Genomic DNA, 23154 nt, shown 5'->3' on the forward strand with positions numbered 1-23154 from the left:
AGGATCAAATCTGAATATACTAATGCAATCACATTCATTACAGTTTGTATTATTTATTCACTGAGCTAATCAGTTAACAAATTCAACCCAGTCTATCAGGTTACAAACATGCTTTCAGACATTACAGTAATAAACTCTGGTTCTTAACTTCCTGTCCATAGTCATAGAGAAACATAATAGTTTTTTTTTTTTTTTTTAAGTTCAGTGTTATTAATGGGCATGTGTTCTTATACCTATGTCTATGGTGTATTTGAAAATCTATTAGATGTCTGAACACTTGGCTCTGTGTAGCCAGGCTGGGTTATGTTATGTTTCCTTGTTTCTTGTTTTCCTTCTATGGTAAAATACTGGTAAAAGACCACACTTGCTTTTGTCACTGTGTTCCTCAGCAGAAAGAGTTGCATGCTTAAAAGGCCTGTCCTTACTTCCTCAAAGTTTTCTGTTTTTTTACCAGGCAGAACTGGAGCCTGAATTTAAATAGTGAAAAGAGAGACAATTGCTTGATTTGCAAGCATGTTGAATGCAGTCAAAAGACCTTAATTCATTTAGCTGACACTTTTCTCCAAAGTAACTTACAATGTTAATCTATATATAATTAATTACCCATTTATAGAGCTAGGTAATGTTACTGAAGCAATTTAGGGTAAGTACCTTGCACAAGGTCACTACAGTGAGAGGTGGGGGTAAAACCTGTGACCTTTGCATCTAAAGGCAGTATCTCTAACCACTACACTACCAGCTATCGCTGGTGCTGTGGGTTACAGTGTACTATTTCACTATTTTAGCAGCGCTTCCCAAGCACAGTATATATGTTACATTTCATTAAACATTGAATTCTTTTCCAAAGTGCCCATGTCCATTAATATTTGTTAAGAAAACTAACTTTGCATTGAGCAGAACTTGTTGCTTGTGTGTTGACTGTAATTGGCCTCTGGAGTAGTTTAGAGGAAGTTTTTGGATTCTATGTCATGAAGAAGATAAACAGAGGATACTAATGATGTGTTTGTTCAAAGTGTAACTGCTACTACACAACTACCTTACCTAGTAAACCTCTGACACCGGATTTGACACCACTATCTTAAGAAATCAGACTGTTCATACTTTAGATGTCTTTCATGTGTTGCCATTTCTTGCATTTAGGTGAGAATAATAGGGGATTTCCATGCTGTAGTTTCCCACATGGAGATATTAATCATTAACATCCCTTCCACATTCCATTTTCAGATACCCTCTCAATTTAATTTTCAAAGTTATGTATTTCACTGAAATTCCTTTTAATATAAAGTCTTGCAGAGAGCAGAGGTTCTAAGTCCTGGACCCAGTGACCCCTTTTTGTGTGTTCCTTTTGTAGGCAATCTGCATACTGCTTTGTCTTGACTTAATAAAATTAAAGAGGATACATTATTTGAGAAGTTTTCAGCTCTGTTCAGCTGATTGCTTTGAAGGATGTTATAATGAAAACAACAGAATGATTCTAAATGTGTTTATACTAATAAAACAATAACTTCTGGATTGTTATATATATGTTATATTGTGATATCAGAAAAACAAAACAAGCTTTAAGAAAAGAGGTGTTTACCTCTTCTGTGTACGGGATCAGTTTTTCATAGTTTATTCTTCTTGTGGAGACATTTCCCCTCAAGATTTGGAAAATAAGTATTCTCACACACCAGTGCCACACACACACACACACACACACACACACACACACACACACACACACACTCACACAGTCTGAAGGATACGAAGATGTAGTCATCCATGTATCTCTTTTTCAGATTCTCCACAATGGCATCCTCTGTGATCTTGGACAACAGCACCATGTCATCCACACCGCTCTGCTTCACATTCTGACTCTGCCAGTGGTACTTGCTGCCCTGTAGTAGGAGGAAGGGGTAAGAGGTTGTTCTTCTTAAAGGGTCAGAGTCATGATGGCAAAGGGTCAGGGTTCTATTAGGTGTTTAATTCTGCAGACTAGTAAGAAAGCCAACATTCTAATATTTATAGACACAGGGAATTTTTTAATAGACATTAAATGTGTAGGGGAATATGTCTCATTGAAGTGATAGTTTTACTGGAAAGTTGTTTAACCATTGTAAAATATCACGATGATGCAATTAGTCACAAAACTTAAAACACAAAATAAGCTTTTTTAAATAAAAATCAATGACGTGACTTAAAATATACCATGTCAAAGACTGTTTGAAAGGCTACAGTTTTACAGCCAGCAGTTGCTTCCTCTTTCATCATATGCATGCCATAAAGACATGGTATTTACAGAAACTGAGACCAATGAACTATGCCTTGTGCTTTTGATTGTTATTGCTATTGCATTACTCACTGTCATTATCATTGTCATTGTTTTGTTTTGTGCAGTATTTCTATTGTCTTTGTCTCTGTCCATAGTCTGTGGAGAAGCATTCAAAAACAATTTCATGATACTTGTACACAGTACTTGTACCTATGACAATAAACTTAAAACTTGAAACTTGATAGCAGTGTAGGAGTATGAGGAGTTAAGGGCTGTGCCTGCATTTCCACACCCAGACCATAGTTGGCAGTAAAATGCACCAGAAGACAACTGCTGTGTGGGACTGACTCAAGTAAACTTGCTTGCAGAGTGATTATAGCTCATGTCTGGTGTTCAGTCCGGTCAGTGACAAGTAACAAAATGATAAATATTGCATATTTTTATTGGATGAACGGCCCACAGGTGGTATTGAATAACAAGGCATTTTATTTTCATTCATTTTAAATTAGTTTTATTTTAAATGCAGCTACATGTTAATAACACTTTAATAAAGTTAACAATGTAAATAAAGGATTTAATTTATTATAGCTATACCAAAGATTTTTACAGACCTCTCAAGTGATAGCTATATTATTAAGTGTTTATTTACTGTGTAGATAATAAAGTTGAAAGCAATACACATTACAAATATGCATGTGGTAAACAGGTCAGCAATCAGACTTGAATAGGAGGTTGTGGAGATTATTTTTTGTTTTCAGTAATTTTAATTTAGTTGTAATTTTAATGTCTGAAGTTGATAAAAGAAAAATAAAATAGGTGTTATACTGAGACTCCTTATTAAGGGTGTACTCTACTTCATGCCCTATGCAACCAGTATAAGTACTGTGACCCTGCATTAGACAAGCTTGACTGATAATGGGAGGATTAATGGAAATTTTGCAGAATTAAAAAAAAAAATTATTATAGCTTTATCCAAACTAACTAATTGTGGGATGTCTACTATACAGCTTTAATTAACTGTGACTTAACTGACGTAAAATTGGCTATTTTGTTACAAACAATTTAAGTTATGAAGAGTCTTCCGGTCCCAGATGTGTTTGTAAGTTGAGGGGCCATTGTACAGAGATGTATGTATAGAAGAGTAAAACTAATTAATTGCAGCTTTGTCACAGCAAAATAGAAAGCTTTCTTACCACTGAGGAAATCTTAACATCAGTCGCTGGAAAGATATAATACCAGTATGCTAACTTAATGGAAAAATTATACCAACTAACAAGCTAACGTGTTTATGTTAAAAATTAAATCACCCAAAGCCACTCAAGGTAAAGATGTATGATCTATGATAAAGAAACATGCTTTGGTAACTTTTAGATATGCTTACCTCTATCTCTGAAAAGCGCGGGACCTTTCTGGTGTTACAGCTAATGTTAAGATTTTTTTTTTCTACTCAGTTTATGAGATTAACTAACATGGCAGTGCAGCACATCAGTCTTCAGTCTTTTCTCACTATGCAACTAAAACTAGAGGTTCAGAAATGGCAAACTACAGTCTCCATCTTCACAAGGCAATAAACTGCAGCATTGCCTGTGCTTCCTGACTCTTGACCACTTCTTTGTTGAGCAAGATCAGAGTCGTTAGCCTGCTGTGCATACCAGGGTCTGTGCCCACAACTCGCAACATGACAAAGCTACACAATTGGCATTATGATTTACAATAGCAGCGTCTTTGTTATCGACAGGCATCCGAAAGGGAGCCTCATGAAAAGAATCAGTGACCAGTTCACAGTTATTCCTCGCTGCTCTTCTCAGATGAGATGTGCATGTTTTCAGTTTGCAATAACAATGAACCCCTTCATGTGAAAAGACATCTTTAAGCTGGTGTGCCGATCACACGTTGCTGACCACATCCATAACTGTCACTCATGTTGAGCATCTACAGAACAGATGATGACACGAGGGGAAAAAATAACTTTTGACCAAAGCTGTGTGAAACCACATGTGTAAAATATTCTCTCATATGAGAAAAGAAAATGGCAGTTCTTCAGCCTAAACTCCATTCTTGACCAGCACGTTCAGGATAGCACTAAAGGTAGTTCCTCAAGGCCAGGGCCACAGCCGCTTCTCGGGGGCTTAAAATGCCTTAAAGGTATAAGATAAGACAACACAGACTATTTTATTATTTTTGGCATTTTTGATAGTTGTTTGATCTGGAATTCAGCCAAGTGGGCATGATGTCAGGTTTGCTGAACATCAGATTTCTCCAAAGGAGGCAAGTTGTGGCAAAAGGCAAACCACATCTGACGTATCGCTATAAGCCACTCCAAAAGACACTCTTTTTCCGGAATGAAGCAGCAAAGCTGAAGCAAATTATTTGGCCTCTTCTACACACTGTGATGGTAAAAATCATGAAAAACTGTTGCTGCAGTGGCTTAATTTTTGTTGCCTTCTACATACAAATAGAAACATGATTAAACATTATGTGACATGTGAAGGTGACAGTGAAGAAATGAGGAACTGGAAAAAATCAGTAAGCATCTGAAATCCTGGACCAGGGTCTTCATGGAATGTCTTTGATAGTCAGACATGCAGAGGAAACAGACTCACAGCAATGCTGCAATGAGGAAGTATGGTGAGGGAGATTGCAAGTCCCCGAGAAACTTCTTCCTCCACTCCAAATCTTGTGAAACTCTCAGAACTCGCAGTAACACGCAGTGGCGCTCTTCCGCCAGATGCTGCTTCCTCTTTACACAGGCAAACTGAAAGTCCCTGCGGTTTGAGCCATCCCAGGCAACAGTATCAGGCCTGTTGCATTGGTATTATTTGGGTGTCTGCCAAATCACAGAGGGCGAATGGAAGATGCTCCCCATTCACACCTTGTCAATTTCTCTAGGCACAGCAAGCAGATATGAAATGTTATAACAATGGAAAGTTAAGAAGAATGCAGTCCTACACATGATTTTGCCCTTCCAAACAGCACTAAAGAGCAAAAAACCAAAATTCTCATGTGTACAGTTCTGGGAAGAACCAGGTGTTACTGCGAACAAGGAAAATATCAGTGATTTGTCTTTAAGCACACCGACTGCTTGGAAAGTCTGCTATAAACACTGCTGCTTAGCCATTTAGTATATTGTGGGATTTTTTTCTAGCGACCAAAGCAAAGATACAGATATACAGTTTAAATAGTTCTGGAATTCAGATTACTGTACTAGTTTTATGGCTCTTAATTGTTCAGACCAAAGAATGAAATCCAGAATCTCCTTAAAGCTTATAAGATCAATGAACAAGATCCAATACATTTTTTCAAGAAGGCTTCAACCCCCTCTTTCTTTCCCCCAGCTACCCTCTGTAAACGTTGTCTTTCACACAACCGTACCGTGTGAGACGGGACATCCCCATAGGTAAAAAAGGAAGTTCTCTGAAAGATCAGATTATTACAAGGAATCATCTTTGATCTCTTATGTTAAATGAAACTGCACCTGCCATTTACAACAATGAACACATATCAGACACCATCACTAGAAGGTCACAGCAATCCTGAACTGATCTCTACATGCACCACAAACTAAGTTGAATAAATACACCACAATAAGTGTGTTAAGGACACTATGATTTTTGAAGTTCTGAAGAAATAAAGGAAGTGCTAATGTCCTGTGATCTATGTGGCAACGTTCACTTGATTTTTTTGTACACAATTAAGTCTGATATAACTAATATGATGTGTTGAACATTAACAGATATACAAAGCAGCACTTCTGTAGCTGAACCACAATGAAGATAGCCTAATACGTAATAAAGTAGATGCTGAAACAGTCAAGTATTTAAAGAGCTGAACATTTTAATCAACCGGTTTTTAAGTAAGAGTTAACTAATATGTTATTGGTGCATGTATTTACATTTATTTAGCAGATGCTTTTTCTCCAAAGTGACTTCTAATGAGCTCTATGTAGCATTAACAGCCCACACACCTTATTCACCAAGGTGACACACTACTTACAATGGTTAATGCATCCATACATCAGTTGAACACATTCTCTTTGTCACTCATACACTTATGGGTGAACCTGAACAGCATATCTTCAGACTGAGCTGAGAGGAAACCAGAGCATGCAGAGGAAAGTCATGCAGACATGGGGAGAACATACAAACGCCACACATTCTGAGCAGGGATTGAACTCATGCCCTCACACACCACCCAGGTGCTATAAGACAGCAGTGCTACTTGCTTTGCCACCATGCCACCCACTTATGTTAAACAAGATATTTTAATGTTAGGTTATTTACAGTATGTTAAATAAGATATTTTAAATCAAATAAAAGCACTGTTTGCTGTTTTTTCTACTTCAAGTGTACAACAACTGTAATTTTGACACAGTTTTTCTTTCAGCAATAATGGAATCATAGTGATAGTCAAAAGATTTGATTTGGATAGCATCTTTACTGAAGAGCTGCATATTTATGCTGCACATTCATGATCATGTTGAGGAACTGGAATTGGGTCAGAGTCAGCTTTAAATGACCTTGATTTTGTCTGTGCATAGGTATGTCATGGCTCTGTGTCTACAACTCCCTCTGTTTACTGGCAGTTAGTCATGTCCTTTTAGTCTTTTAACTACAAGTTTTCAAAGGGCATGGGAATTTTTAATTTATCTTAACATCTGTCAGTGCTCAGTAAACCCAGATTACTACAAGGGAGGCAATCTAAAATTGCTCTGAAGACGTGTCAAAAGACGTGTCGTTTGAAACACATTAAACTGATTTTAAAGCTTCATTACTTTCTGTCATTGCAAAGCCAGAGGACCAGGTACAATCACAAGTGCAAAGTTGAAAAAATAGACTGGACACAGTAAATATACAAACCTGCAATCCTAAAAAATGTGTACAGTGTAACACATAATAGACAGAGTGACAGATAATGGACAGTCCAGTGTAACAAATAATGGAAATTGCAACAGAATAATGGAAAGCCCAGTGTAACACATAATGTGCAGTCCACTGCAACAGAACAATGGACAGTCCAGTATAACAGAAAAATGGAAAGTCTTGTGTAACAGATAAAGGACAATCCAGTGCAGCAGATAAACGGAATGTCTAGCGTAACAGGTGCCTCTCCAGCCCTGAAGTGTTCTACTGGTGTGAGAGGGACAGCGAAGGATGTAAATGTTACCATTGTGGTGTCGTTGGGGTGAGGGTGGCCTTCTGCAGTCCAGCTCTGGACGCTTGCTGTGCTCCTCTGCCTTGTCTCAGAGCCCTGGCATCACCGGCAGGAGCAGCGATGCAGCCCAGAGGCTTTCTAACACGGTACGTACAGCTCAGCCCTCAGCTCACTTCCTCATCCTCCCACAGGGCCCGCGCAGCGATGCAGCCTGCGGTGCCTCTTCCGCCACAATGTCAGCTTTGCTGGGAGGCCCTGTATCATGACTGTCATGGCTTTCTGGGACTTTTACTTGTAACCACGCCTTTGCATGTTTCTAATGTGTTTCGCCCTTGGCCTTTTGCTCCTTATATGAAGACTGACGAATAAATGATTATAACAAAAGAAAAAAAATGTGTTTTGAAGAAACAATGGAAGTAATGAATTTCTTTGTTGTTAATTAAAAAAATAACATAAAAATAATCTCTAACATTGTAACAGCAGGTAGCACAGCAATATTACAAGAGGACATGTCTTTGTAATATGAGGGAAACCGATTCAAACCCCATACCCTCCTACTGTTGCACTACCCTTGAGCTACTTACTTACCCTGAGTTGCTCCAGTAATAATGTCCAACTGCATACATGCACCAAGTAAACAATGAGTTAATAACAATAATAGGAGAACACCTGCTTTAGAGAACTAGAAATCTCTGTATCTTGAGGACAGCAGGTGGCACAGTTGTTTGCTTTAAAGACTAAGGAATGTACTCTAATTTGTTCCAGTAAACATTACTCAACTGTATAAATAGGGAAATCACTGTAAATAGCTTAATGCTGTAGGTCACTTTGGAGAAAAGTATCAACTAAATTAATGAATAACTACTATCATGGTGATCGCCCCAGAGGACCTTAACTTGCACTCAGTTAGCATCAGTTGCAATGCCTCTGCAGTTACAGTGCCAGCATTATTTAAAAGCTACACATGTAACTATTTTGTAAACTTTAAAACAACTGACCTGAAGTATCAAAACCTGGGCTTAGCATGGTGATATGTTCCAATAAACTGACATTTGTCGTCTACAACCCCACACCCACAGCTCCACCCAGACTGTGGTTTGTACTCCAGAGGCCCCCTCAGTCAAAGGAGAACAGCAGATTCTCCACCCTCTAACTGCTCACTCCACCCTCTAAGTGTTTCATTCCGTTTACCACTTTGACTCACTGTGAAAAGACCCTAAATGCAGAAATCATACCCAAAAAAGTGAAAACAGGTCACCGGAGGTTTGCATCACCAAAATTCATGCTGCTCTGGCAATGACTTGTAATAGTAGTTCAAGACCATAATGGAAATACTTAAATAGCATATATATTTACTTCTGACACTTTTTAAAAACACATCAGAGCATGAAACTAGTTATTTCTTAGCCCTGAAGTAATAAAATATCATACCACTTTACTGTCTCACTCTTTGGCTATCTGTATTACTAACAGCAAGAGAAGCAAAAGCAACTGGCTTTGCATCAGACTGTCACAGGGTCAGGGGATGCAGTTGAAATATTTAGCTGAACACGATGTTACCTGTAAACAGATGGTGACCGAACATGGCACGAGAAACCAGATGCAGGCAAATATAAGCATCTAATTTGCATGCCTAAAATTAACTTAATTTAAAAAAGACTTCCACATGCATGCGGTAAAATTAACACAAAGGAAGGTCGTCACTCAAGAATAATGCTGCTGCAAACATCACATATTTACAATGCATCGTATTTATTCTTTTATTGAATTATTTTCCTTTTGATTTGTGTACATAAGGATCACAGACACCTTTAATAATACTGGAAATACAGTACATATTTCTGTTTATTAGCATGTGGAAAAAGTCAACTATCACGCTCTCTCAGAAGAAAAAGGTTTGTCTGTGGTCAGCCATAGCTCATTCATGCAAGATACAACAGAGAGTGCATTATAGCATCATTTTAGCTTATACCTTCAAAAATGGTAGAAATTACAGTTTTGATCTTTATTTTGGAAGTGCAGCTCTGCACTGAAATCATTAACAGGGAATGCTGTGTTGCATCAGACTGTAGTTTCTGACACCCAAACTGAATAAGATTGCTCATTTGCATTGCACAGTGGCCACCTACACAACCACAGCATCAGGCTGTTATGTAGCCTTGCAGTTCTCACAATGACCTTCCATAGCAGTTAATGTGCTTTATGTGATTTTTCAGTGGCAAACGCAGACATCCATAAGCACTGACCTCAAGCAAACCCTCCACATTTCAGACAATATTAACTGAGACAGAAAGAACAAAATAGCACCATTTGAAAAGCACCTGGGGAAGGGAGCAGTGGGTGTGGGGTTGGTAACCACTCCCATCACATGTACCCTTACGAGATGGATTTTAAGGAAAGACAGGATAAAAGGCCAATGCACTGCAGCATTACTTCAGATACTCTTGCACAGAGCTAGAGACCATGTTGGTTTCTAGGGGTTCCTAACATAACTTGAGCAGCTGAGGAAAATGATCACCAAGCTGTCGTTTCACCTGCGTTACGGCTAAATGTATTAAACACGCCAACTAGATGTAAGATTCTGCAGTATTAAAATGGTCCAGGTAATACCTATTGAACAACACCGACTTTTGTCAACACATTCATAAAAGTTTCACCCTGTGAAGGTGTGAAAAATTATCTAACAAAGGGAAAATCATATTGTTTAGAACTTTATTAAAGTTTTGTATTCTGCAAGGTTCTGTCAGTGGCAACTGGCCATTGCAAAATCAGCTATTTAGCAGACATTTATGTTATCTGGCAGCAGGTTGTACTCCTGAACTCTGGTTGAACTATGTCTGCTTATAAAACATGCTATCTGTAACAGGAACTTTTTTATGAAACTGTCTCATGGCGACTGCTGTAACAACAACCTGTGGATAATGTTGTCCTCATTTTTATCGCAGCAGCACTGACAGTGGCCTAAGCTGGATGTTGTCATGGGAACAGGTATGGATACAGTGACTGACCACTGCATGTTCCCTGCTCTCTCCCCATGACTGGCAAGAAGGTGGCACGCTAGCCATGAAGAGACAGAATATTTAAGAAACACCTTACTTAGAAACAATTCCAGACGCATGTGCCTTCACCATCCATGAAAATCTACAGCAATAATATCTTTGCACATCCTTCATTTCACATATCTAATGATCTGTTAGGCTTCTTTTAAGATTTCCTTTGGAAATAACATTTGTATAATTCAAGAAGAAAAACAGAAGGTGTGTCACAGCTACATTGTAGGGAGAATATAATCTTTAGCACAATGCACATGTTAAATAAAAACCTGTGTAAAACTGGAATATGACCAAACAGGAATATGGACTTCAAGTGGAGCAACTGCTTGAAACCACAGAACAAATCCAGCTCTAAAAAAGACTGATGAGACAGACATCTTTAGGACCTGTGTGTGCCCTCAAAAAAGACAGATGTGGCATAAAATGCGAAACTACACATGGAGCTCATTTTTGAGGTGGCCCCTTCAGCTGGTCTCAGATTGCTGTACGGTCAAGGATGTTTGTGAACAGCTGTGCAGCCCGTCTTGTATTTTATTGATCCTCCTCCTTCTCTGTGTTATTCTCTGTTGTTCTCTCCTGTATCACAGCCCTCCCTTCCTCCCCTTGCCCAGGACAGAGCAGCAGGCCAAATATGGTCAGGACATCAATGTCCTTGGCAGGTCTTACAGCACATCTGTCTGAAGTACGGTCGGTTGCAGAACTTAAACCTGAGCACCAGGGGGCAGTACGCCACTGTGTTCACATCTTTGCATTCTAGACAAAGACACAGAAAACAATGTTGAGCCAGCAACTCTTCAAAAGTAGGTTGGTCCTTACAGATAAATGTGTAAAACTGAGCTGTGTTATTTGCTTAACGGTGAATGTGTGTTCACATGGAAGGTTCAGAGAGCTGACTGCTGGCAAACGCAGAAGTGAAATAAATCAGAGTGAAACTTGATGCAAGGGGGCACAGTGACATTTTCTGAGGCCTTGCCTTCAGGGTTGTCTGTGGGGCCGAGGTCACACTTGCGCTCACACTGCTGCATGGCCACTGGCCGCTGGCTCTCTGGACACTCGTTGGATGGTTGCCCGGTGTGCGTGAGGCACTGCACCAAGCGTACCTCTTGACCCAGGCCACACTGGGCTGAGCACTGCAGCACAGGACACATGCAGTGAGAGAGTAACCTGACACAAAGCCAGTGATCTAGAGAGTGCCAAGTGATAGACAGACAGACAGACAGATAGATATCCATCCATCCATCTTCCTCCGCTTTTATCCGGGGCCGGGTCGCGGGGGCAGCAGTCCGAGCAGAGTACTCCAGACCTCCCTCTCCCCGCACACCTCCTCCAGTTCCTCTGGGGGAACCCCAAGGCGTTCCCAGGCCAGCCGGGAGACATAGTCTCTCCAACGTGTCCTGGGTCTGCCCCGAGGCCTCCTCCCAGTGGGACAAGCCCGGAGCACCTCCCCAGGGAGGCGTCCAGGAGGCATCCGGAACAGATGCCCGAGCCACCTCAACTGGCTCCTCTCGATGCGGAGGAGCAGCGGCTCTACTCCGAGCTCCTCCCGGGTGACTGAGCTCCTCACCCTATCCCTAAGGGTGCGCCCAGCCACTCTGCGGAGGAAACTCATTTCTGCCGCTTGTATCCGCGATCTCATTCTTTCGGTCATGATCCAGAGTTCATGACCATAGGTGAGGGTAGGAACGTAGATCGACCGGTAAATTGAGAGCTTCGCCTTACGACTCAGCTCCCTCTTCACCACAACAGACCGGTACAATGACCGCATTACTGCAGACGCCGCACCGATCCGTCTGTCGACCTGCCGCTCCATTTTTCCCTCACTCGTGAACAAGACCCCAAGATACTTAAACTCCTCCACTTGAGGGAGCAACTCCCCCCTAACCCGGAGGGAGCAATCCACCTTTTTCCGACTGAGAACCATGGCCTCGGATTTGGAGGTGCTGATTCTCATTCCCGCCGCTTCGCACACGGCTGCAAACCTCCCCAGTGCACGCTGCAAGTCTTGACTTGATGAAGCCAACAGGACCACATCGTCCGCAAAAAGCAGAGACGAGATCTCGCGGCCACCAAAACAGACACCCTCCGTTCCCTGACTGCGCCTAGAAATTCTGTCCATAAAAATAATGAACAGAATCGGTGACAAAGGGCAGCCCTGGCGGAGTCCAACATGCACCGGGAACAGGTCTGACTTACTGCCGGCAATGCGAACCAAGCTCCTGCTCCGGTCATACAGGGAACGAACAGCCCGTAGCAACGAGCCCCGAACCCCATAATCCCGAAGCACCCCCCACAGGATGCCACAAGGGACATGGTCGAATGCCTTCTCCAGGTCCACAAAACACATATGGACTGGTTGGGCAAACTCCCACGAACCCTCCAACACCCTAGTGAGGGTATAGAGCTGGTCCAGTGTTCCACGGCCAGGGCGAAAACCGCATTGCTCCTCCTGAATCCGAGGTTCGACTATCGGTCGGATTCTCCTTTCCAGTACCCTGGCATAGACTTTCCCAGGGAGGCTAAGGAGTGTGATCCCCCTGTAGTTGGAACACAATCTCCGGTCCCCCTTCTTAAAAAGAGGGACCACCACCCCGGTCTGCCAGTCCAGAGGCACCGTTCCCGAACTCCACGCGATGCTGCAGAGGCGTGTCAGCCAAGACAGCCCCACAACATCCAGAGACTTGAGAAACTCGGGGCGGATCTCATCCACCCCCGGAGCCTTGCCACCGAGGAGTTTTTTGACTACCTCAGCAACTTCAGCCAGGGTAATGGACGAGTCCCCCTCCAAGTCCCCAGCCTCAGCTTCCTCTACGGAAGGCGTGTCGGAGGGATTGAGGAGATCCTCAAAGTACTCCTTCCACCGCCCGAGAACATCCTCAGCTGAGGTCAGCAGCGCACCACTTCCACTGTAAACAGTGTTCGTGGAACACCGCTTCCCCCCTCTGAGTCGCCGGACGGTTTGCCAGAATCTCTTTGAGGCCGACCGAAAGTCTTCCTCCATGGCCTCACCGAACTCCTCCCAAGCCCGAGTTTTTGCCGCGGCGACTGCCAGAGCCGCGCTCCGTTTGGCCCGTCGGTACCTGTCAGCTGCTTCAGGAGTCCCATGAGCCAGCCAGGCCCGATAGAACTCCTTCTTCAGCTTGACGGCATCCCTTACTTCCGGTGTCCACCACCGTGTTCGGGGATTGCCGCCGCGACAGGCACCGGAGACCTTATGGCCGCAGCTCCGAACCGCCGCACCGACAATGGAGGAGCGGAACATAGTCCATTCGGACTCAATGTCCCCCACCTCCCTCGGGACCTGGTTGAAACTCTGTCGGAGGTGGGAGTTGAAGACCTCTCTGACAGGGGCCTCCGCCAAACGTTCCCAACAGACCCTCACTATGCGTTTGGGCCTGCCAGGTCTGTCCAGCTTTTTCCCCCGCCATCGAATCCAACTCACCACCAGGTGGTGATCAGTTGACAGCTCAGCCCCTCTCTTCACCCGAGTGTCCAAAACATATGGCCGAAGGTCAGAAGAAACGACTACAAAGTCGATCATCGACCTCCGACCTAGGGTGTCCTGGTGCCAAGTGCACTGGTGGACACCCTTATGCATGAACATGGTGTTCGTTATGGATAAACCGCGACTAGCACAGAAATCCAATAACAACTCACCGCTCGGGTTCAGATCAGGGAGGCCGTTCCTCCCAATCACGCCCCTCCAGGTATCACCGTCGCTGCCCACGTGGGCGTTAAAGTCCCCCAGTAGAACGACAGAGTCCCCAGTGGGAGCGCTTTCCAGCACGCCCCCCAGGGACTCTAAAAAGGCCGGGTACTCTACACTGCCGCTAGGCGCATAAGCACAAACGACAGTGAGAGACCGTTCCCTGACCCGAAGGCGTAGGGAGATGACCCTCTCATTCACCGGGGTAGACTCCAACACATGGCGGCTGAACTGGGGGGCTATTAATAAGCCCACACCAGCCCGCCGCCTCTCACCTTGGGCAACGCCAGAATAGTGGAGAGTCCACCCTCGATCGAGTAGAGTGGTTCCAGAACCCAAGCTGTGAGTGGAAGTGAGCCCGACTATATCTAGACGGTATCTCTCAACTTCCCGCACCAGCTCAGGCTCCTTCCCCGCCAGTGAGGTGACATTCCAAGTCCCAAAAACCAGAGTTGGCGCCCGAGGTTTGGGTCGGCCGGGCACTCGGCCCCGACCACCGCCCAAATCACAATGCACCGGCCCCTTACGGTTTCTCCGGCAGGTGGTGAGCCCACCGAAGAGACAGATAGATACATTTACATTTATATTCATTTAGCAAATATTTTTCTCCAAAATGACATAAATCTCAGACAATACAAAAAGTGATTTACATGAACAGAAAAGAGATTTTGATGCAGACATGCAATTCTTCAGCACAATCAATTTGTCATATTCCACCATACGAACCAGTGTGATACATGATGTGAGTGGCTGCATATACAAACACACACACACACACACACACACACACACACACACACACACACACAGAGTCTGAAACCGCTTGTCCTATGTGGAGCCACAGCCAACCAGAGCCTAACACAGCAACACAGGCGCAAGGATTTATTATTAATTGCATTTTCTACCGTGTGTGTGCATTTTCTACCAAAAACTATATAAAAGTGAGAGAATAAGATATTTTCACAAAGCTTCATCATCATTTTGAGATTATTGTCCGTCTGCAACCGCTTGTCCCATATGGGGTCGCAGGGAGCTGGAACTTAACCTGGCAAAAACAGGGCGTAAGGCTAGCGAGGGAGGGGACACACCCAGGACGGGACACCAGTTCATCACAAGGCACCCCAAGCAGGACTCAAACCCCAGACCCACCAGAGAGCAGGACCTGGCCAAGTCTGCTGCACCACCGCACTTCCCTTAGCTGCATATAGGCTTTCAATTATTAAACAACTTTTTAAAAAATTAGAAAATATAACAAACATACATGTTTATTGGACACTTATGAGACCATGGAGAAGTGAATCTGAAAGGAATGAGTTTTGAGACCCTATATAGAGATAGGGATAATATAGACATTCATCAGCTCTGATAGAAGGCAGAGGTCATTCCACCACATTGGAGCCACAACTGAAAACCTTTGTGCTTTTGATTTTGGACCTCTTGTGCATAGGATCATCAAGTGGGCTCAGGTAGGAGAGTGTAGCAGTCTGATTGGGGATCAGGTCTTGCACATATTGAGGATCAGATCTGTTAATGATATTGTAGACTGTAACCGGAGTCTTGAATTTGATCCAGCAGCTATAGGAAGCCAGTGCAAAGAGACGAGGTGAAAAACATTGGACTTGCTTTAGTAGGTCAAAAACAACTTGTGCAGCAGCATTCTGTATCAACTGGAGAGGTTTGATGGCAGAAGGCCATACAGGAGAGAGTCGTAATACTTCAGGCAAGATATCACACGGCCTAGACCATGAATTGCGTAGAATTTGTTGAGAGATAAAAGTGGATCCTGTGGATGTCCTATGGCCCCCAGAGCCCATCGGAACTGCCATCCCACCAGCGAGGCAGCACAGGTGGTGGAGGGAGAGAAACAGAAGCGGGGATGTGAGCCAGGCCATAGATTTATTTGCAGTACTGGATTATGGTTTCAATATGATGAGATAAAAATAGACTTCAGTTGATCATTACTCCCAGGTTCTAAGCTGATGAGGCAAGTGAAATGAGCATGTTGTCCAGTTTGAGAGAGCTCTCAATAAGAGGATGGACCAGCTGGGAGGTGAAGAATCTCTACTTTGGAGAGGTTGAGTTGTACGTGGTGATCACAGATCCAGGCAAAGATGGCAAAAAGGTAGGCAGCGATGTGTGAGGACATGTCTCTAGTGAGGGGGGAAGGAGAAAAAGAGTTGGATATCGTTGGCGTAGCAGTGGTAGGAGAATCCATAAGAAGTGATAACAGGGCCGAAGGAAAAGGTATAGACTGAGAAAAGTACGGGGCCCAGTACCAAGCACTGTGGTACCCCAGTTAAGAAAGGCTGAGGGAATAAATGGGAGCCCCGCCAGACCACTTGGCAGGATCGTCCTAATAGGTAAAACTCCATTTCAGTGCAGTTCCTTTGATGGAAAGCTGTCCAAGAGAGGAGAGTACAATATAGTAGTTGACAGTATCAAATGTTCCAGAAAGGTCAAAGAGAATGAGGATCAAGGAGCTGGATGTTGCTCTAGCTGACTGAAGAGCATCTGATACTGTGAAAAGAGCTGTCCCAGTGGAATGCCCAACTTTAAGTCCAGATTGATACCTGTCTGGACTGAATCTGGATCCAGAGAGGGTTTCTGTAGTAGTGGTGATATGATGGCAGATTTGAAGGCAGATGGGAAGGAGCGAGAAGTGAGTCAGGAGTTGATGACCTTAGAAATAAAAGAGAAGTTATGGGGAAATGTGCTGTAAGAGAGAAGGGATGGATGTGAGTGATGTGAGTGAGTGAGTGATGACACTATGTGACAAGAGGTGGCTGGATATTTCAGTTTCTGATGAGTTGAAATGCAGACAATGTGACTTTGCAGGGAGATACAGCATGTTCATGGCAGATGTATTCTGAGAACTTGCCTGTGATGGAATTGACTTTGTCTCTAAAGAACAAGGCAAAATCATCAGTGTTGAGAGAGGAGGGAGGAGAATGAGGAGGAGGAGTACAGAGTAAGGATGAGAAGAAGGAGAAGAGTGAGTAGACTGTTGATTGCAGACTGTAGTTTGTTGTGGAAGAAGGTTGTTTTAGCTGAGAAAAGAGCAGATTGGAAGATTCCTGGTGGTCCAGGGTATTTGCAATTAATTCATTTGTAATCAAGTAACTATCCCTTGAATTATGAAATTTCTGTACTATGTCAATCCCCAGGTCCTCAGTGGTTTATAGAGAGCTGGAAAACCAGCATACATTGTGTCCTGCTGGACTCAGGTCCCCTTAGTAAAGATACATTTGCACTCATTTAGCAGACACTTTCTCCAAGGGAACACGTTTTACCCATTTATACAGCTGGGCAATCTGTAATGGTGAAATTCAGGGTAAGTATCTTGTTTAAGGACACTTGGGTAGGAGGGGGGATTCAAAACTACCACAAATGAAGAGCAAACAAAAAAAGATATATTCAGGTTAAAAAAACGGACATCAGCCCACCTCTCCCCAGGGCCCAGTCACCCACTGTGGGGGTGGGCAGCGCTGGAGGTTACACCGCACCCGGGTGGTGGGCCGGCTGTGCTTGGGGCAGTGCAACTCGGGCAGGACATCCCCATTCTCCCCTCTCTTGCACAGGACAACACGATGTCTGTAGCCTGGGCCGCAGCTGGGAGTGCACTGAGGACACAAACACATATACCACGGACCTGAAATATTACACAGTACTAATACCTCATATGATTTGATAATATACTTATTACTATTATTGATAATATACTAAAATACTTCTACCTCTGAGAGAGATTACAGTCTTACCTTGATTTTAAAAGTGTAATGCCTTCCTGAGACTTGCTCATAAACTGAATTGCTGTGCTCTGAGACATAAATTCCGATTAATTTAAAAAGAAAAAAATAATATGGTCCCCATGTGAGCCCAAATATATTTACCATAACAATGAGTTCTTGTGTGCGTGTGGGCATGCATGTGCGTGCGTTCGTGTGTGTGTTACTCCTGTGACAGAAAGGTATCCGATCCAAGGTATTCCTTGCCTCAAAACTCTATATGTCAGGGATTGATTCTGGACCACTGTAACCCTGGACTGAACAGACAGTTATTGATAATGGATGGATGAAAGGATTATTTTTTCTAGTTTAAAATATCCGGGTCCCAGACTAAAAATATGATTCCTAATTTATCTTTAAATGTTATAATTTCCTTTTTAAATGATAATTCTCTGTCTTTGCAGCCTGCCCCAATGTCAATTTCTTTTCAACATTTTCAGGAGTCATTTTGATAATGCAGCTCACAGATGTTTATCATATAATGAAGTTCACGGAGCCAATACCCTATCTTTCACTCCACAAAACAGACACTATACCCTCAGAGGTGCTGTGCAGAGTTACTAACAAATATATGATGCTTAATTTTCAGTTTTCACCCATATGTAGGGGACATGGCGGCATAACGGGTTCAACCGGTGCCCACTGTGTGGAGGGTCTAGGATTTGAGCCCTGCTTGGGGTGCCTAGGGACGGACTGGTGTCCCATCCTGGTTGTATCCCCTTGGCCTTGCACACTGTGTTGCTTGGGTAAGGCTCTGGCTCACCGCGACCCCACTCGGGACAAGCGGTTGTTGCCGATGGATGGACCAATACTTGGCTCATTCTTCTCATGTGACTGATCCAGTAGGATTTAGCTTGACAAGTAAGAACAAAGTCCTTACGTAGGTGAATCAAAGTGAATGCCTTTATAATGTGATTCTATAACTGGGGATGTGCGTATGACATATTACACATTATTTTGCAAAAAAGTAATATAATATTACTTTGCATCACAAAGTAACATATAACTGCAAATTTCCAGTTGTAATACCCTGTAAGAGCCTTACGCAAAAATCTAAGTTTCATTCTCATATGCATAAAATGTAACTAACAAACTACCTTGCTGCATGCAAAAAACTGGAAAAAGGCTGTGTTGGTAAGCAGTGGAGACAATACACAAAATGTCAACACAGTAAAGAGTTAAAAAACAAATTGGCTCTTGTTATTTTAACATACAAAAAATTAAACTAAGCACCAAGGTCAGTAAGGATAGAACCAAGCATTTCAGTTGTTGAGCACAATGTGAAATGTGCAATCCAGCAATTTCTCTGCCCATTATGTATCCATGTAATGTAGCTTATTGGTCAAATGGGACAGATGCTGTACAGTTGTACAGCATATAAAATGGTACTTTTTTATAATGTAGTGTACACACTTTCTTGCAAACACGTCAGATGCATGAAGAAAGGTAACATGAACTGTATTTAGAAAAGTAACTGAAATATTGCTGCACAGTAATACCTTCTATTGCCCAGTTACAATTAAAGCTTAATAACATTTTTAACAGTTTATACCTAACACTGGCTATAATGAACTTTTCTGACTGGGAGTTGCAGCCTTGCAGCCAGAGTGAGGGACTAGGATTTTACCTCTGACCAATCCAGAGCCAACCATTCAGGGGGGCATGTGTGGTTGTTACAGGGCTCTGTGACAGGGGGTCGTGGAGGGGCACATGTAATATCATCCTGGACCTTCTCCTCCATAGGTGAGATCTTGCGCTTGCAGAGCACCTCCCGTGTGCGGAGCCCCCCATTACAGCTGCGAGTACACTCCGACCACTCACCCAACCACCAGCTGAAGGAGAGAAGGGCTTCAGTACCATACCCTGCCACATACATACACTCACATTTTCAACAGGCACTCTCACCAGTTGTATGAAGGAGAAGATCAAAAAGACACACAGACACACACAAAGACACACAAGCAGCGACACCTGGTCACCCACCAGGCACATGTTCATTTTTCTCTCTTTGTGGGGATTTCACATTGACCTTCATTTTAATGTAGCAACTGATTCCCAAACCCATCATGAAAAAGCCTAACAAGATGAGAAAAGGTCCTCTCAACTTCTTTTACGGATTTTTTTGTTGTTGTTTTTTCTAGCTTTACTTCAGAAATGTCCTCACAATGTTAACAAAAAGTGCTGCACACACATTAACACTCACTCTCCCATCTGTTTTAAAGAACAGAAGGTGTCAGTAGGACACACAAACACAGGCACACTACTTCCACCCCTTCCACTCCAGTATATACAGTCACCCCTTAACATTCACAAGAGTTAAGGGCGGAAGACCCCGGTGAATGTGAAAATCTGCGAATAATACTTGGCCCCGCTAACCTCAACTGATAACAGTCTGCTAGCCTGATGGATAAGATCATTTACCACTATGAAACATATCTAGCAATTCCACCTTTTGTGTCAAGAGTCATCACAGTATTCTTCCTCTTAGGAACACTTTCAGAAGCACTGGGAGCAGAATATTTTGGAACCATCATTAAAAATGCAAAATTAACGGTCCTGAAAAGTTTAAAAGTTAGTGCAAGAAACCCAAGATTCCACGGTCACAAAGACAGCTAACACGTGAGTGAGGCTCGTTGCCGAGACAAAGATCCACAGCATACCCATGCCAAGATGTGTAAATCCCACAGTTTTTTTTTACCAAAAATAATTTTTAATATTAAAGATATAGTATGCACTTACAGTAACACAAACACCATCTGAACCACTTGTCCCATACGGGGTCGCGGGGAGCCGAAGCCTAACCCAGCAACACAGGGCGCAAGGCTGGAGGGGACACACCCAGGACGGGAGGCCAGTCCGCTGCAAGGCACCCCCAGCGGGACTTGAACCCCAGACCCACCAGAGAACAGGACCCAGTCCAACCCACTGCAAAAATATCCCCGTTTAATTGCTCACGGCTAACTCGCGATTGACCGAAATTGTGAATGTCACATTCGCAAATCTGGAGGGGCCACTGGATACACAAACACAGAGATGCACACACAATATTCATGTCAGTGCAGAGACAGTCTCACTTTCATGCATTTCATTTTTTGCTAACTAATCCTAATAAGATCTAGGCACATAAAAGGACATTTCCAGAAGACCAAGAAAGCACATAGTTTCATAAGCTTCCTTTGGAGGACATTAATTTAACATATGCTCATATAAAATAAGGACATTGACAGACAGAAGACTCACACTGGAGCACATGGCTCCAAGTTGCAGGCCCTCTTCTTCTCCTTGGGCTTGCTCTTCTTATCACAGAAGTGGTTGTAAACCACTGAATGATCAGCCTGCTTTTTACACACCACCTGCTGAGTCTGGACCCCTGGGAAGATAAGAAGATAGGGTCTGCACTCACAGACCTTGGCTCTCCAGATACAGGCTTGTGATATGTCAGATACCACAGAAAAGGGGGTCTGATACAGGTCCTAAACAGACTTATGTGAGTCTGAGCACTCCACTTAGTGCCTTTGGTGAAGTGTGTGTTTGGTTCAAAGTCATTTACATTTATTTATTTAGCAGACACTTTTCTCCAAAGCAACTTTCAATGAACTCTATGTAGTATTATCAGCCCACACACCTTATTCACCAAGGTGACTTACACTGCAGGATACATTACATACAACAGGTCACTCATCCATACATCAGTGGAACATACTCTCTCAATCAATCACACACTATGGGGGAACCTTGCCTAACCCAGCAATTCAGGGCGTAGGGCTGGAGGGGGAGGGGACACACCCAGGACAGGACACCACTCTGTCACAAGGAACCCCAAGTGGGACTTGAACCCCAGACCCACCAAAAAGCAGGACCCAGTCCAACCCACTGCACCACCACACCCCTGCCCCCCCCCAGAAAATAATAATAAAGAATAATTATTCACAATCTTTCACTAAGGCAACAAAAGCTGAACTTTATGTAGTCTACTCAGGAGACGAATCACTTTACTCCTCTTCTATATACTAGCCTTTTCAACATATTACAGGGAAGTATTGACATATCAACCAGAAAATAATATATGAACCCTTGGATTTTGTCCATTAAAGGCGTAATCCTTCAAACTGGGTCCATTAAATGAAGGATTTCCCATTCTACATGAATAGTGTGCTTTTGTGAGTGTCTGCACCATACTACCTGGGAGTCATGGGGAGACAGTTTGCACAGTGCATGTCTCTACTGTTTATGTGAGTATGTATGTTGACGCTGAGAGCTACTGGTGACATGAAACATGCTGACATGACACTGGTGATGATGAACATGTCTCCTGCCAGGACTGTGCTGCAGCAGGGCCTGGCATATGTGCACGTCTGGTGTGACTGATTGAGAGTGCCATGTGCTGCAGTGTTATGTGGGTAGATGCTCAGACAGAGGCCAGCATGCGACGATACACAGGCACCTCCAGCACACAGGGCAGAACAGCGTGACCAGGAGGTATAGTGCCAGGCATAGCCGCTCAGTGCATCTCGGTTCACAGGTGGGTTGAATCGGTAGCGGATTCCCGGGTTCGGCTCCCTCACCAGCACCTGCACATGCATGCACGCGTGCACACACACACACACACACACACACACAAATGCACAGCTTCAGCAGTCAAAGAGAGGCAAGTGCAGATTGTGAAAATGTGGGAAACGTCAACACTGTACAAAACTGAGCATCTATACATGTATTCCTATATTTTCATAAAAAATGTATTTTAAAAATCCTTAGAAGAAATAAACTGAAATATACATACAGTAACAAAACACAAGAATATTACTTTCTGAAATACACTCACAATCTTTGCTTTACATTCCTACTTTTGAAATTACTGAAACTATTCTTGCACATTGCAAATGAAGACTAGGTTGTAGGAAACAATGAATGAACCACTTTAATACATGTGAAAAATGTTTAAGGATGTGAAGACTTTTATAAGACACCTCATACATAGGTGAAACACCCTTGTGTACTGTTTGACAGTTACCATGACAACAAGCGATATGTTGGTGGGCCCAAGAGCCTCCAGGGTCTCAGGCTCATCTGCGGGGCGGCGGTAATAAAAGGTGGTCCCAGCAATATCAAACCTTCGCGGGGTGTCAATGGTCAGCTTGCCATTAATGAAGTACTGGTCCCCTTTGCCCTTCAGTACTAAGACAAAGGGGGGAGAGAAGTCAGGATTTTAAA

At 43.3% G+C, this 23154-nt stretch overlaps 2 protein-coding genes across 6 annotated transcripts in view; both read right to left on the reverse strand.

Moving 5' to 3' along the window:
- myo1f (myosin IF) overlaps positions 1 to 7622 on the reverse strand; it is a 39502-nt gene extending 31880 nt beyond the window's left edge. For both annotated transcript variants that reach the window (XR_001964963.1, XM_018728324.2), the window contains exons 1-2: positions 7415 to 7622; positions 1746 to 1877 (exon numbers count right to left, since the gene is read on the reverse strand). Coding sequence is in view for 1 of the 2 variants with exons in the window: in XM_018728324.2 (XP_018583840.1) it covers positions 1746 to 1877; positions 7415 to 7417 (135 nt within the window). In the remaining variant the exon portion in view is untranslated. The remainder of the gene's footprint in view (positions 1 to 1745; positions 1878 to 7414) is intronic.
- Positions 7623 to 9150: 1528 nt separating this feature from the next.
- The window catches only part of adamts10 (ADAM metallopeptidase with thrombospondin type 1 motif, 10), a 48387-nt gene continuing 34383 nt past the window's right edge, over positions 9151 to 23154 (reverse strand). For 3 of the 4 annotated variants that reach the window (XM_018728284.2, XM_018728283.2, XM_018728285.2), the window contains 7 exons: positions 22955 to 23118; positions 22388 to 22514; positions 21184 to 21313; positions 19571 to 19775; positions 17602 to 17778; positions 11429 to 11585; positions 9151 to 11208 (listed from right to left, as the gene is read on the reverse strand). In XM_018728284.2, coding sequence (XP_018583800.1) covers positions 11099 to 11208; positions 11429 to 11585; positions 17602 to 17778; positions 19571 to 19775; positions 21184 to 21313; positions 22388 to 22514; positions 22955 to 23118 — 1070 coding nt within the window. In that variant the 3' untranslated portion in view covers positions 9151 to 11098. The remainder of the gene's footprint in view (positions 11209 to 11428; positions 11586 to 17601; positions 17779 to 19570; positions 19776 to 21183; positions 21314 to 22387; positions 22515 to 22954; positions 23119 to 23154) is intronic. The other variant, XM_018728286.2, reaches the window with a different exon arrangement.

This window comes from Scleropages formosus, chromosome 9, assembly GCF_900964775.1.
Source record: "Scleropages formosus chromosome 9, fSclFor1.1, whole genome shotgun sequence".
NCBI lineage: Eukaryota > Metazoa > Chordata > Actinopteri > Osteoglossiformes > Osteoglossidae > Scleropages > Scleropages formosus.